This window comes from Cylas formicarius, unplaced genomic scaffold, assembly GCF_029955315.1.
Source record: "Cylas formicarius isolate icCylForm1 unplaced genomic scaffold, icCylForm1.1 PGA_scaffold_10__41_contigs__length_53128322, whole genome shotgun sequence".
Classification (NCBI taxonomy): Eukaryota; Metazoa; Arthropoda; class Insecta; order Coleoptera; family Brentidae; genus Cylas; species Cylas formicarius.
Window position 1 is genome coordinate 40,027,527 of NW_026844214.1, and position 14,992 is coordinate 40,042,518.

The following is a 14,992-nucleotide window of genomic DNA, read 5'->3' on the forward strand; positions in this document are numbered from 1 at the left end:
AAATGCGAGCCTGTGGTGGCCGCGACATTAGTGATTTAAAATTAGAAACTTGAGGAAAAATTGTTGTTTTTAGATTAAAAATCCTTATTACTGATAAAGTTGTCTTACTATTACTTTGATATTCGTATAAATTACCTTCGAATAAATCTGGGGGTTGAAAGTTACTTTCCGCTGGTTCAACTTTTTGATAGGCGGATTATCGTAAAAGTTTTCGTCCTCGATTCCGTAGTCGAAGGAGTTGTCGTAACACTCCAATTCCATCTGAAAATAATAATAAAAGTCATGAAAACCAAAATAAATACATTATCTAATTGGTACAGAATATAATTAATTCATTAAGTATCGTTGGATAGGGGAAATTTACTTGTCCAGATAAGCAAGCATTTCGACGGATTTCTGAGCTTTAGTTTCTGACGATTTGCGACCCATCCTTTGCAATGTTTTACGTTCATCCACATCAGATAAATACCTCAGTTCTTTTGTATCTAAGAATACCAAAACTGAAACGATCATTATAAAAAAGCTAGTTTGATACCTAACGTTTTGCAAACGGTTTATTTGTTATTTACATTCGATAACAAAAATCATAAAACAAGGATTTTTAAAAAAACCCATTCTTTTTATGTCGACGTTTCGGAAAATGCCTTGCCTTCTTCGGGACTAATAAGCATGATTCTTCGTGTCAATATATGCATAAAACTGTTAAATTATTGTTACTAAATATAGCTATGTACTTATATCTAATTGTACTTGTAGCTTCAATATTCAACTTTTTACGTATAAAGTCCAAATACAGTGAGCTGGTAAAAGCGTTTTTTAAATATAGTGGTCTCATTAAGTGGTGTTTTCATTTGCCTTAAGATTATTAATTTGCAATCTACACCAGAACTGATACTTGGTTACCTCGATGACAACGAACTTTTGCCCTCCTATCTAGGCACTGCCTATGTTATCTCCTAAGAATTATACAAGATCGATTAATCAGAAAATTGCTGAACAAAAAACATATATGTTCGCAAAAGAAGACGATGGATGTAAGCAAGTAGGTATATTTTGTATCTGCAGACCACCTGTTGCAAGAGAATTCGGGCGGACCCATATCGTATCCGATTTCAACGGGGCTCGGCTCGAACGAGAGCCTTTCTTTGGCGACGATTTCCAACACTTTTAGTAAACTTCGAAAGATTTTCTCAAACCGAGCAACGTAAGCAGGTGAAATAACAGACGGGATTGACAGTGTTCAATTTGTCCTTCGTGCTGCCCGCAAACATCGTAAAAAATTCCGCCCCACTAGCCTTATCCAAAATCACAATGGAATATATACATTTAGAGATATGTTGAATATTTTTTTCCTGATTTTGATGGAAAGACTTAATTTCTCTTTAACTAGCTTAACACTGTCACATCCAGTGCTGTCACGGAAGATATCTTAACAGACTTTTGTGCAGTTTTTATGATTTACTTTGAATAAGGCACTAAAAATACACCTTTTTTGGTTGTTTTCCTATCTTGACTAGTTGTAGAGCGAAATATAAAAATTATGAAAATTAAAAAACGTACTTTTATGAACATTTATTGTTTGGGCCCTTCATACACTTACTACTTACAAATCTTCTGGGCTCCTCCTGAGTCGGTTGTTTAAAAATCAAATTTGCTGACTTTTCGCTAATCATCCTGTTGGCTTAAAGAAGTTGACTCAGTTTCAGACGCAGGAGGAATCCTGAAGATTTCTAAATAGTACTATAGTATGGAAGTTTCTTTGAAAAATTTGATACACTTACTTAGTCGTAAAAAATTGAACACTAAAGAAAATGATAAAAATTACCGCAATCCCCTTAATTGCAAACATGTAGCCTACGATGTAAGGATTTCCGCAGGGGCAGTTTTATTTTAATATCTAACAGCGCACATCTTGGAACCTCAGGCAAAAATTCTTGGACAACCTCAAAATCTCAAAATGTGGAAAACCTTAAAAGAACTGGTGTGGGAACAAAAAAAGCAAACAAGTTAATATGAATAACATTGATTTTGAAAATGGCCACCAAAAGGTAGAGGAGAACTCACCTTTAATTCCAAGAGTGTCATTGATATTGCCGATAGTATACCATCTGCAACATCCAAATTAAAAACGCCCACATAGATTGCTCCGAAACGTTAGTTGGATTCGATAAATTAAATATTTGTGAGCTAAAGAAGAGTGTCATGAACCTTAATAATAAATCAACCTCGGATGATATTTGCGATGCGAAATTTTTGACTTTTCGTGCGATTGGATACCCGCTGTTGCACCTTGTGAATACTTCACTGGCAACAGGGAAAGTCCCCAGGGTTTTAAACACTAGTGTTATAGTTCCGATATCTAAAGTCCCGATACCAACTAAGCCTGAGGAATTCCGACCCATTAATCTTCTTTCGGTTATAGATAAAATACTAGAGACTGTTGTCTGCAATCAGCTTCGAAGGTATCTCGAACAGTACAACATGATCTTCAAGGGTCAATCGGGCTTTAGGACGAAGCACTCATCTGAAATGTCATACTTAGTGGCGGTCTGACATTCACGAAGGAAATGTCATACTTAGTGTATTTATTGATTTACAGAGGGCTTTCAAGACCATTGACCGAAAACGGCTTATTGAGAAACTTCAGAAGTATGGTGTGATGGAGATTTGTCTATTGTGGTTTAGGGACTATCTTTGCGATCGGGCTCACGTGACTAAGGTGAATGGCTTCGTCTCACGGGAGATTAGCAGCAAGATAGGCGTACCCCGAGGTAGTGTTATAGGGCCCCTACTATTCGTGTTATACATTGATGTCATTGATCAAATTGTGAAAAATTCTTTTGTGAGTCTTTTCGCGGATGACACACTTCTGTCAGTATCAGGAAAGAATTTCAATCAACTTGCTGAAACAATAAATTTCGAACTTAGCTTTTTGCATAACTGGCTTTGCATCAATAAATTAAAATTAAACGTAACTAAGACTAAATACATGATATTTGGTACTAAATACAACTGCAAATTATTCCTGGAATGTTATTATCCAATCTACATTGAGTGGAGCATACTAATCAAATGAAATATCTAGGCGTAATGTTTGATTCGTAACTTAATTTCTCCAAGCATGTTGATTTCATGTGTGCAAAGATTGGCAAGAAGATAGGTTTTTTCAGTCTCTCCAGATCTTAGCCCTTGGACTCGACTTCTTATATTCATTACTATAGTATACCCACATTTTGCTTATTGCAATTCACTTCTAATATTTTGTAACAAGTCAGACGCAAAACAAAGCAATGCGAACTATTTTATCTTGTTCCCGATACACTCCTGCGCGTCTTATGCTTGAATCGCTTAGTTGACTCTCTAAGTTCCAGACTATTGAAATATCTAACATTGTATTGATTTTCAAGATTCAACAGCAATTGCTACCCCCATACTTAAAGGAATATTTAATTCCAAGGTGCATGAAACATGCTTATAATATCAAATCTAAAAACAACTTCGATATTTAGTCAACCAGAACAACGCATATGCAAAAAAGTCTTTTCAATGATGGCCTGAGACTATTCAATGCGCTGTCCTCCGATATTAAAAACTCACCCAATGTGCAGATTTTTATCTGAACTTCAGCTAGATCTATACTACAAATTTTGCATTCCTTGTCGTTCTGCGAATGTATAGTTAAGTAGTTAAGTATTATTATTATTATTAGCGATTTTTGCAAAGAAAAGCATTTCAAAACCATTGTTTCCTGTGAAAATGAGGAGTTATCCATTCGATCTTGACACAAAATTCTCAAGACCCATATGTTACCGCCCCTAAAAATTTGCTGCCCAATATAACATTGGCAATTGATCAAGATCACTAAAATTCAACATCCGATTCACGTGCAAATATTTTCTCAGACAAACATTGTGCTTACCCTTCAAAACGTGCTCGCGAGGATTGAGATAATTTTGACGAGAAATTGAATAGGTATACCTGACACTCAATGGAAATTTTTATCGAAATTCGATAAAAACACCATTGAACCAATTTGATTTATAACGTACGTGTCGTTTGTGAATTATTGTCTATCACCACTTTAGGTAAAAATATCCGCTTTTGGGTGCATAATGCAAAATTTAATATGAATAAAACATCCCGACTCGTTGCATTTCTAAGCTGTCCGACGAACGTTCTATTGCAATTTATTTCAACATCTCTGCCGAATAACCTACTTTTAAATCTCGCATGTGACGGTAAATTTTATTCTTGTTTTTCGATTCGACGATAATTTTCATCCTGCTGCATCCTGCATAAGAGATAGATCGATATATGCCTTAATGCCCTGGTCACACAATATGTATATAGTGTTCTTTGTTGTTATGACAGTACTGAAGGATACATTTTAAGAAAATTCGTATCAACTTATATCTTAACTTTTGACACATAGTCGTTCGCCATCTGTATCGCATATTTTTGGAGAAAGAATATTTTCTCTGGATAATATGCATAAAAGGACATACGTTTATATGAAGTTTTTATTATTATCCCTTTCACTATTTACACACCGTTAAGAAAAGAGTGTTCCTTAATGTGAATATTAAAGATCCCAAGAACGATTAAACACTGCTAGGGAGATAGCTGTAGATAGGGTTGTGGACTTGATCGATCAAATTTTTTTGTATCAATTGACCGGTCAATTGATAAAAATAGTTTCAAAAATACCATGGAATTTATATTTATTTACATTGTTGGTTACGCCGTCCTGGGAGCCAAATGGAGTCGATGTTATTATTGGGATAATAATAACAACAATAACAATAAACGCATAATAATTCTATTATTATTATTATTATTATTAAATAATGATAGATAACACCCTACAATTTGCAAGATGTTATTTAAAATATTTTTTTACCAGTCAATTGAAAAGTGGTCAATTGACCAGTCCCTGTCTGTAGACTGTAGAACATTATACATAGGTCTAGATTTTTCCAGAGATTTAAGGAATCAATAATACGTAGTTCACTTGATAATAGGAAAGTTGAATTCGCTTCATTAGGTTTTTATATCTACCAGCGGGTTATACTGTACACTCTCTACTTTGTTGTTTCATTTTTTTGTCTACTTTATTTTAAACTTTTTTCGAATTGAAATTATCTAATCTAATCTGCGTCAAAATTTTGAAATAAGCCTTAAACCGTGTCCAAGTATCTATCCAGGCAACTCGATGTTGCATAATACAAGTTCTATTGTAAAGATTTAATTGTGTAGTAATACAGCTTATTCATTGTAGCCACTTATTACTTGTATAACATATCCCAAGGTATATCTGATTAACAATAAATAACCATTATTATTACCATCATGTGAAAATTACGATTCATTCTGATGACAAATTTTCTTCAATATTTTCTATATAGTATTAAGTTTTATTATTTTCAAAGTTATTTTCAGAAGAACGATTGCTATTTTTTACAGGGCGTTTAAAAATGTTCTGCTAATTTCTAGTGTTAATAGAAAATTTAAAATAACATTAGTTTGGTTATATAAACAAGAGTCCGAAAATACCTTCAGAAGAAAATTTCAAGCTCAAAAAAATTTACAGTATTATTACTTTGTAGATGTTTCTGTAGTGATTTTCTTAATGGCCATAGGACTTCATTTTTTATTAAAAAATAAATAAATAAAAATAAAATAAAAGAGGAAGAATATTAAATATAAAATATTAAATACCTATATATAAAGATACCTATAAAATAATTAATTTACACTACAGATCAAAAAAATAATGCAGCAAAGTACATGTACTTGGAAGAATGCCCTGCAATAACATTACATAAGAATCAAAACTGATTCGTGCAGGACACTGTGAAATATTTCTTCAGACCATAGGAACAACTGAACTTGAACTTCCTTGCACTTTCTTGGATAATAATAGTTATACTGATGATTAATACGCCCTAGTAAGCAAATATAAATGTGGACTAACCAAACTTGAGAAGATATGCATGATTTGCTATAAAATATCACAATTGGAGACAACTATTAAATTATATTTCTTCAGACCATAGGAACAACTGAACTTGAACTTCCTTGCACTTTCTTGGATAATAATAGTTATACTGATGATTAATACGCCCTAGTAAGCAAATATAAATGTGGACTAACCAAACTTGAGAAGATATGCATGATTTGCTATAAAATATCACAATTGGAGACAACTATTAAATTATATTTACGTGAGCAACGTGAATAAATAAACAATATTAATTTTGCGGTATTGATAAGTGTTTCCTATTTTCTTATGACTGTTTACTAACCAACCCTTAAGGTGCTTCACAATAAATTAAAAGCCGGTCATAAAGTATCGGTACTTTGAAGTGTTTATATATATATACCCCTGGCTCAACCTTATTTATTTGCCTGTGGCGCCAGCTTAGACATCAACGACCCGAAAATGTACCTGTATTACCACAGAGAGGCCTTCAACAAAATTATTTTTAAATAATTCAACACGTTTAAGCCCCCAACAACCGTAAAAATGCAAATTCAAAAGGTTTGACAAAAATTTAGGAATGATTATATCCCGATGTTCAATCGGAATGCGTAGTTTGACTTCCATATTACTTTATTATTCAAATAGTTTTCCTATTAAATAACCATTCCAAATATATTTAGAGAGAAGAAATATAAAAAAATGATTGATTGTCGATTCAACTTAATAACATAATATTCTAGAACAACAGAACTATTTTATAATAGGTTCTAGCTATATAAATTATATAATGGGTTCTTCAAATTTATCTATTCCAGCTATTATCTCGGTAAGAGATAACAAGATTACACAAATTCCCATTCCAATTCATAGGGAATTTTGGCTGCCAATCATGTAGAGTCGAGTAGAGTAAAATGGTTTCGATAATTAAGAACATCTTTTTAAAGGTCTGATGCGATTTATTTTTATTTGGGCAAGTTTTTCTAACCTTTTTGCATCTCCCATCAATAGAGAATTCTGCACAAATTTTCGAATGCAGTGTTCCTATAAGCTGGATAAAGTTCTCGGAGTAATCAAAATCAAAAGAATAATAAAATTTTCAACTTCATCTTCTTAAGGTATAAAAAATATATTATATCATTTTTTTCCTTTTTTTCAGCTATGAAAAATCATAATCGTAAGTCTCGCGCGTCGTAAGGGATCATAGTAAAGAAACAAAATGACAGTCCTTTACCAACAGAACCAACAACAATAAAGTAGTTATATATTACACTGATGTAACTTCCTCAGCACTCAAGTGACTACTGAAACACCCAAGTGATAAATAAAACGATAAAGGCCTTGCAAACGCATATACGTGACAACTTATGAATGCACAGTATCGCTTTAGGTAGGTATATAGTAAGGCTGATGGCACCAAGCAAAATACATAAATAGTATGAATATACACAGTGTTTCAAAGTCGACTTGCATAATTCCAATTTTCCTGCTTTCGTAGAAATATACATTGTGGTGCTTTAAGTTTGTTAGAAATGTTTTTTTTTTAATTTACAGTAAAAATATTTCATTATCTACTGCCAAAAAGGTCAAGCAAAAAGTGGCCCACGTAAGATAATTACGATAATTATTTATGTTAACTACTTTGGGTACCTCTAGAAATATTTAAAGTTCAACAACAAACAGAAAGGAGTAAAAAATGTAATAGAAAATCAATAGGATAGCTAATTGGCCACGTTTTGCAGCAGCAAAAATATCGTTGGTCACCTTTAACAAGGCTGCAGGCAAACCCGCAATATCATCTAGATGTTTGTTTCAGTTGTTCGTTTAGTTCACGTGGGAAAACTTTAAATAACGTAGGAAACATGCTGATCGGGCGCAGATCTTTCAGTTCCTTTGGTGAATTAATTTTGGGTACTCCAAAACTCGGGAAACGTGGAAGTTTCAATACAAACGTTTACTAAATGTGTTAGTGCTGGTACAATTCTTGTAAGACAACAAGCAGCATCTCAATACCACCATTCTACCACCTTCGATTCTATAGAAAAAACAGGTGACCTAATTTCCTCTAAAGCTAGTTTAAAATTAAATTCTAAAATATTTTCTTTTTAATTAGGAAAATAAAAACTTAAAAACCCAGGATCTGGATCAAATTTGTCGATCTTGGTCTAGAATACTCTTACCGCTATACGAAAAAGGATACACTTTTAAAGAAATATAAAATCCAAAGAAATATATAAATTTGCTTTAGCTGTTAGCATTCTCAAATGCATAATAGTTCAGTTCTGCGTAACACAGTGCAAAGAGGTAAGCAATGTGGTGTGAAACAAAAAGGTTTTCTTTTTAAAATTTCCAGTACGCTGTAATTTACAAGCACCCAAGGGGCTTGTATCCGAACTTTTACCCAAATATTTTACCTCGTTTTACTACGTTTACTTAAGCTCACTCGTTGTTCTTCAACCACAATAAAAAGAATAATAAACTTTCATCGCAGCGTCGTAGCACTTCAGAAATGTGTAAACGATTTTGTCACTGAATACGAATTTTTCAAGTAGCTATAGATACAAATCTCGATGTAGATATCGTTGTATAAAATTAAAAGGAAAATAAGAACAGGATTATGTCAATGTTAAAATTAAAACGAGATAGTTAATCCCGTTTAAAAGATTTTTGAAGAGTTTTGTGTTCTAACCCGCTTATCTACTCGTACAAGTGCTTTGTGGAGAGAATATGGTCCGGAATAAAGGGCCTAGGACGCAAAGCAATAACAATCAATAACAATGATTCCAAGCTCAATCAGTAGTTTACGAGGTGTGTCGAAATGAAACGTCGATCTTTTTTCCATATTCTAGCTTAGATAAAATTCGGTACATATCTACTTCAATTTCATATACTGAAACTTAGTATCTTCATAGGAAGTGATACTATAAAGGGGCGAGGGGTAAACCAAAGAAGTTTGATGTACAAATCTTGGAAATTAGTGGCACTAGTCGAGAAATTAGTGGTATTAGTCGTGATATTACTAGAATTAGTAATGGTTAGTTATTAGTGGAATTTGTAATAATAATAAAAAAAACTTCTTTTAGGGTCAAATTCATTCCAGAATTTACTGCATTGTAAATTAATACGCTTATAGGGTTATTTATTCTAAAATGATTTCTTGAAGCTTGTTGCTCTAGGTACGGGTCTAGAATTTAGGCATTTAGAACAATATAATAATTATTAGCGCACGCTTGTTCCAAAAACTTCAATTTGTTTGAATTACTACGATGGATTAAGATTTCTTTATAGTTTTTCTTCCTCATAACAAACTTTTAATTTTTGCTTTAAGTGTTATTTAAATATTTGAATTAAAGTTTTGTATAAAAATAAACAAGTTATTTGAACCAAAGTCTAGTGACGAACTAGTGCTGTTAATTGGGTACCTTTCCATTTATTCTACTTATCACAAACCTTTCAATTTCGGAAACTGTTCTAGAGTTCGAAGTGCAAGAATTACCTAATATTCATCCTACGCCACGAATTTTCAATATTTTTATATATCTATGCTTTCTTTTTAAATAAACTTTTATTCTAATTAGAGGTATTAGTTAGGGAATTAGAGCATAATACAGGTATAAGTAATGGAATGAGTAGGTATTTGGGGTATAAGGAAATTGATGGATACTAGAGGAATTAGTTGTCTAAAATTGAAAATTTAGACGCATGGCTACGAATTAATGTACAGATTTTTGATCGCGGTTTATTTTTCGGTGGGAACTTTACAACAAAATTTTAAAACCCTTTTACACAAATAACTAAAGTCGAGCCAATGGTATTTTGAAACCTACCTCCGCTATACATCTATCACACGTCGATTGTTTACTTCGGGAAACGGACAAAGTAGGGACGTCCAGACTTTGAATTAAATAAATTGTCACAGATTTTGCAAGCCACCCAGTATAAACACTTAACTATCTCTAAAATGACATAATAAAATATGTAGAAACCCACACAAGATGCAAGTCGGTGTGTGTAATGCTAATTTTAAACCCACTTCTCAAACATTAAAAGCGTTCTTTAAAATGCGACAAGTTGCAAGCATCTTGACGAGTAAAAATAAACAAACGATTCAGGGAATTATTGCGTTCTGATAATCTAATTTTATGCACGGGATTAGTAACACCCATATAAGCATCAGTAACACCGATCTATTTCAAAAATACTTTGTGGATTTACATGTAAACAACTTGGAATATATTAACCTAACCTTAACAGGCAAAGTATTCCAGGCGCACTGAAAACAATTCCCACTTGTTGCAAGCGGCTTATATTCGGTTTACGTTTTAATCGCGACGGAAACAAGCAGCAAAAATTGCATAAGAACACGAAAGTCACTCACGAAAACACCACACAACGTCAAAATTGTAATTTGAAAACCGTTCGACAAGTAAAAAATCGGGAGACGGCCGGGCAACCAACACAGACACCCAGTTGTTCAAGCGATAACTAATGAATGAAACACATGGTGGGGCCAGACCGCCACTGCGATTGGTTCGCGTCACGTTCGGAGCTAACTTTAGACTACATACTCAAGTAGAACTACATCATGTGTAATTGAATGGGAGATGTTTGTATTTCAATTACAAGGAATAATAATTAGGTGCCTATAAAATATTTTTAATGAAATTCGTTAACAAAAATTCGCTTCGACAGTGATCGCAATTTTTTTGTAGATACCTCTTAGCGTTTATCCACGACAATTATTTTTGAATGGGAAGAGAGGGGGAGCTAAAATTATGAATGAATTTGTGTAACGTTTGTCCTAAACGATGTGTGCAGTGTATACAGAGGAACAGAGGATTCGGAGTCGAATCGGGCTAATGACCTATTAGAATCACTATTGGTTTTAAATATTTTGGATTAAAAAAAATATATATGCAGCTGGGGGTATTTTATAGCTCTTTTATTCAACAATTTAATATTATAACGTAGATACATCTGATCAAACTTAATATAAACAGACGTTTTTTTATGTAGTGTACCTATAAGTAAAATAATTTACGTCTTCGAAAATGCAGTCTTAGTTTGAACCTAGAAGAAATTACTAAACTTTTGCATTCCAATAGTTGACTTATTTTGCCAGCAATCTACCCATTAATCGCAATGGATGAGACCTATAAAGATCTATTACAGTGAAAATTTTGTATAATCGGAAGCTGTAGCAAAAAGAGCTTTGCCGCTAATAAAGTAAAATTGGAAATGTAACAATGTTTTTTTTTTCAAGAATTTACTAGTATTCCACTCCAATAGGGTTTATGAACCTGTTTTTCATATTACCTCTATAATTTCAAGGGATTGCTCCTAACACCGATTCCATCATAACCAATTAACATATATAACATTATAGGCAAGGTAAACTAAAAGCATTTTTTTTTATGGATTTTACAAACTTTTTACTTGCACACAACATCTGCAAACGGAAAAAAGATCTTCCAAAATATGAAGTAATTAAGAAGTTATATTTCCGATATTTACAATCAATATCAATTTAAAATGACGTACCACCTACCTATTTATTATTCTAACAGTGTCAAAGACAATGTGATCAATCTGACTTGCTTTTTTCCTGCTTGGTTTTTTTGAATAATTATCAAAGAATTTCATATTGTACTCTTTGTATGTACTGAAAGATGTTTAGAATTTTCGGCTTGCCAAGTACAGATTTGGTTTCGGCCTTAATTTTGTTACCCACTTTTGCCAAAATAAAAAGATTAATTATTATTACTATTATTAAATACGAGACAAGAACTTTTTAGTTTAAAACGAAGTCATTAAGAAAGATTTTTATTAAGGTCAGCTGCTGTTAAACTAATATTTTAAGAGATTATTATTGCTGTCATACTCAATTTTTATTTGTATGAAGCAAATTTCACAGACTGATTCCAAGGAAGGAAGGGCTTATAAAAATGTTTATGGGAATTCAACATAATATTGTTACCACATTATGAACAGTAAAATATTTAATTTTTATATATATTTTTTACTGTTTACAACTCAGTACAAACAGAGCATAAGATATACAGCAAAGTCACAAATTTGTTTTGTAAAATTTGCAATTATTCACAAAGCTGTTTTATTTTTCACTTTTACTTTGCCGGGGTTACCCCGATTAACCTAGGAGACACCTCATGAGCATTTTCCTTTGGATTTGCTATTCGTGAGCCAAACTGCAATGCCCTTTTTTTGAAAAATGCAGTATTCTTTAAGCCCAAATAATAAGCTAATGTCCTTAGTAGGATTTTTTCTCCTTTGCCTTGAGACAAAGCTTCTGAAGGAAAAGTTCTAAAACAAAAAAACAATAGATCAGATTATAAAATAAAATAAGTAAAATCGTACAAAACAAAAACACTAATACGTCCATTGTAATACAAGAATTGCTACTTATCTCTTAAACAAAACTGTAAATTTTTAAACAATAAGCAAAATAAATTTAATTTAATTTAAATATCTTTTTTATATAAAAAAAAATTATATACCATTACAAGATAATAGAACTGAATATAAAATCATCAAGCTAGATGTAAAATGCTTATCTCAGAAGATAAAATGTACATTTAATATGTGTCACATATAAAATACCAATATTGAATTAAATTTGTAATTAAACTGAAGTGGTTAAATGTTTTCTATAAATATGATTAAATTTTTTAAATATTCTTACTTTTCCCAACACATTAAATTTCGGACAAATTGCACAACATTCTCATCCAAATAAGGAGTCCTTAGTTGCCTGCCATGATCAGAAACAACCCTGTCATCCCTACCCAGATTTCGGTATGGCAAATTGCTCCAGTCTTCTTCTAAACATTTTTTAAGCCCTTGCCATGAATTTCTTTTGAATGCCACACGATGTTTGGTATAACCCCCGAAAAGTTCATCGGCTCCCATACCCACCAAGAGAACCTAAAAATTTGCAAAAACAATATATTATGACAATAATTATTGACACTACAAACTAGGTAAAGAAACAAGCCAAAATTATTACCTACTCTACATGGAGAAGTGTAATTCTCTGATATTCCTCTGCTGGCAAACCATAATGCGCATCCAAGGCTATCATCTAATACTGTGTTAAGTGGATATACCAGATCTGCTATATGCATATTTCGTTCTTTATTTAGTACCTGTTTATCTACATTCACCTCGACAAAGTTCCATATTCTATTAGGACAACACTTCTTTAATTCTTCCAGTGTTTCTAGTCCTGTTAACCTATCTGGCGATTGGAAATTATTAGCTTCATCAAACGAGACATTTATCAAGTCTATAGGTCGTCTGAATTCAACCAACTCATTACACAGTAGGCTCAGAACAGCACAATCAACACCACCTACAATCCAAATTTTCAGATAATCATACTAAGAAAATTAACATTACTAAAATTGACTAAAGATATGTTGTTTGCGCAATAACTACCATAAAGTTTTTAATGCCCTACATCAGATATATATATTTTATAATTCTACATAAATGAATAGAAAATAATTACAATGGAGAATTGAACTAAATCATTTCAAGGGAATAATAACTTTAATGATTGTATACAATTTATACAAACCACCACATACCAGAAAATAAAACGCCAGTTGTGGCATGAACGCAATAATTTTTAGTGACAATACAATGTTTGCAAAACTTAGGTTGAGTTTCAATCCTTCTTTGAATTGCGGTTTGCAGTAAAGTACCCAAATGTTTCACATTTTCTAACCACATTTTATCATGTAAAAGCATTTCAAATAAAGAGTTGGAGTACTGGAGACTTTTCAATAAAGCCAATGTTTCATTTTCTTGTTCCAAGGGATAATTTATAACCTCCACTTGTTGTTCTACATGTATTTTTGTGTTGAGGAACAATTCAAGATTTTTCAGTCTATTTTCAACATCTCTACTTTCATAAGACCAAGGGAAAACTTTAATGCTTTTTGTTACAAGATCTAAACAAAATACACCTATTGCGGGTACTTCAATAAAATCAAATTCTGTGTTCCTTCTAGCAACACTGCACAAAATTAGGCTATTATTTTTTTGGCTTTTCCCAACAAGTAGACTTCTTCTTCCATAAACATCTCGCCCAAAATAAATTTGATTTGCATGCCTCTTGTGAAAGACAAAAGCATATGGGCCTTGAATTTTACGCATCTCTTTAATATCTGACGGAATGCATTTCTTGATTAACTTGAATAATAATTTAGAATCTCCACAACCAGTCTCTAAATTATTTTCTAAACCTTGAAAAATATCTCCGTTATAAATAAATGCCGAAGAATGATCCTCTAAGGGTTGTTCTGTTAAGTTGTTTCCTTGCAACCATAACACGCTCACTGCAAAACATATTTTATGTGTGCCCCAAGTATAAACTTTACAGTTAGAACTGTCCGGTCCTCGATTTTCAATATTTTGTTGGAATTTCTTGAACTGAAAATTAATAAATTTTTAAAGCAAAGCAAACCTAATAAAATATTTTAATTACCACTTTCAATAAGTCTTGCTCAATATCATTTTCTTGTATTAAACAAAATATTCCACACATTTCACTCGTTAAACCCAATAAGTAAGGTTATTTTCAAAGAATATGGGTCATACCATCGATAACGAATGGAAAGTCACTTTACAGAATAAGAATCTCAACGTTCAAATAAAGATTTTTTCACTTGTAACCGTCATTCGATGGTTGCACTGATCTGCCAACGGTTACAGACTGGTTACTGCCCATCGTCAAAATAAAATAAGGCAAAAGTCAATTGGGTTATGGTCTGTTCATACATATAAGAAAGTGACCTTTTGCTTGGATTCTGTGGTGGAGCATTGCACTCGGAGGTTTAACCTCTGTTCGTTCCCAACCGAATCCTTTGTAATCGTCCCCAAAAACTTTGAAATCGGTATAACCTCTGTTCGTTCCCAACCGAATCCTTTGTAATCGTCCCCAAAAACTTTGAAATCGGTATCCACAGTGTTGTTTTAGTGTTTTTAGTG

The 14,992-nt window shown here is 32.6% G+C and overlaps 2 protein-coding genes and 1 long non-coding RNA gene across 3 annotated transcripts in view; 1 reads left to right on the forward strand and 2 right to left on the reverse strand.

Moving 5' to 3' along the window:
* LOC132698681 (protein C-ets-1) overlaps positions 1–10,440 on the reverse strand; it is a 185,857-nt gene extending 175,417 nt beyond the window's left edge. Inside the window, exons 1-2 of the mRNA XM_060664876.1 lie at positions 10,227–10,440; positions 136–261 (exon numbers count right to left, since the gene is read on the reverse strand). Coding sequence (XP_060520859.1) covers positions 136–261 — 126 coding nt within the window. The 5' untranslated portion in view covers positions 10,227–10,440. The remainder of the gene's footprint in view (positions 1–135; positions 262–10,226) is intronic.
* LOC132698705 (uncharacterized) lies at positions 6,892–8,022 on the forward strand. Its single transcript, XR_009618405.1, has 3 exons — positions 6,892–6,927; positions 7,140–7,370; positions 7,797–8,022. It is a non-coding gene; the product is annotated as an uncharacterized LOC132698705 (long non-coding RNA).
* Positions 10,441–12,012: 1,572 nt separating the features above from the next.
* LOC132706235 (asparagine synthetase domain-containing protein CG17486) lies at positions 12,013–14,626 on the reverse strand. Its single transcript, XM_060677451.1, has 5 exons — positions 14,490–14,626; positions 13,588–14,434; positions 13,009–13,349; positions 12,681–12,922; positions 12,013–12,301 (listed from the first exon to the last, which is right to left on the reverse strand). The coding sequence occupies exons 1-5, from the start codon at positions 14,547–14,549 to the stop codon at positions 12,106–12,108; spliced, it is 1,686 nt and encodes a 561-aa protein (XP_060533434.1). The 5' UTR covers positions 14,550–14,626; the 3' UTR covers positions 12,013–12,105.
* Between the last annotated feature and the right edge of the window lie 366 nt (positions 14,627–14,992).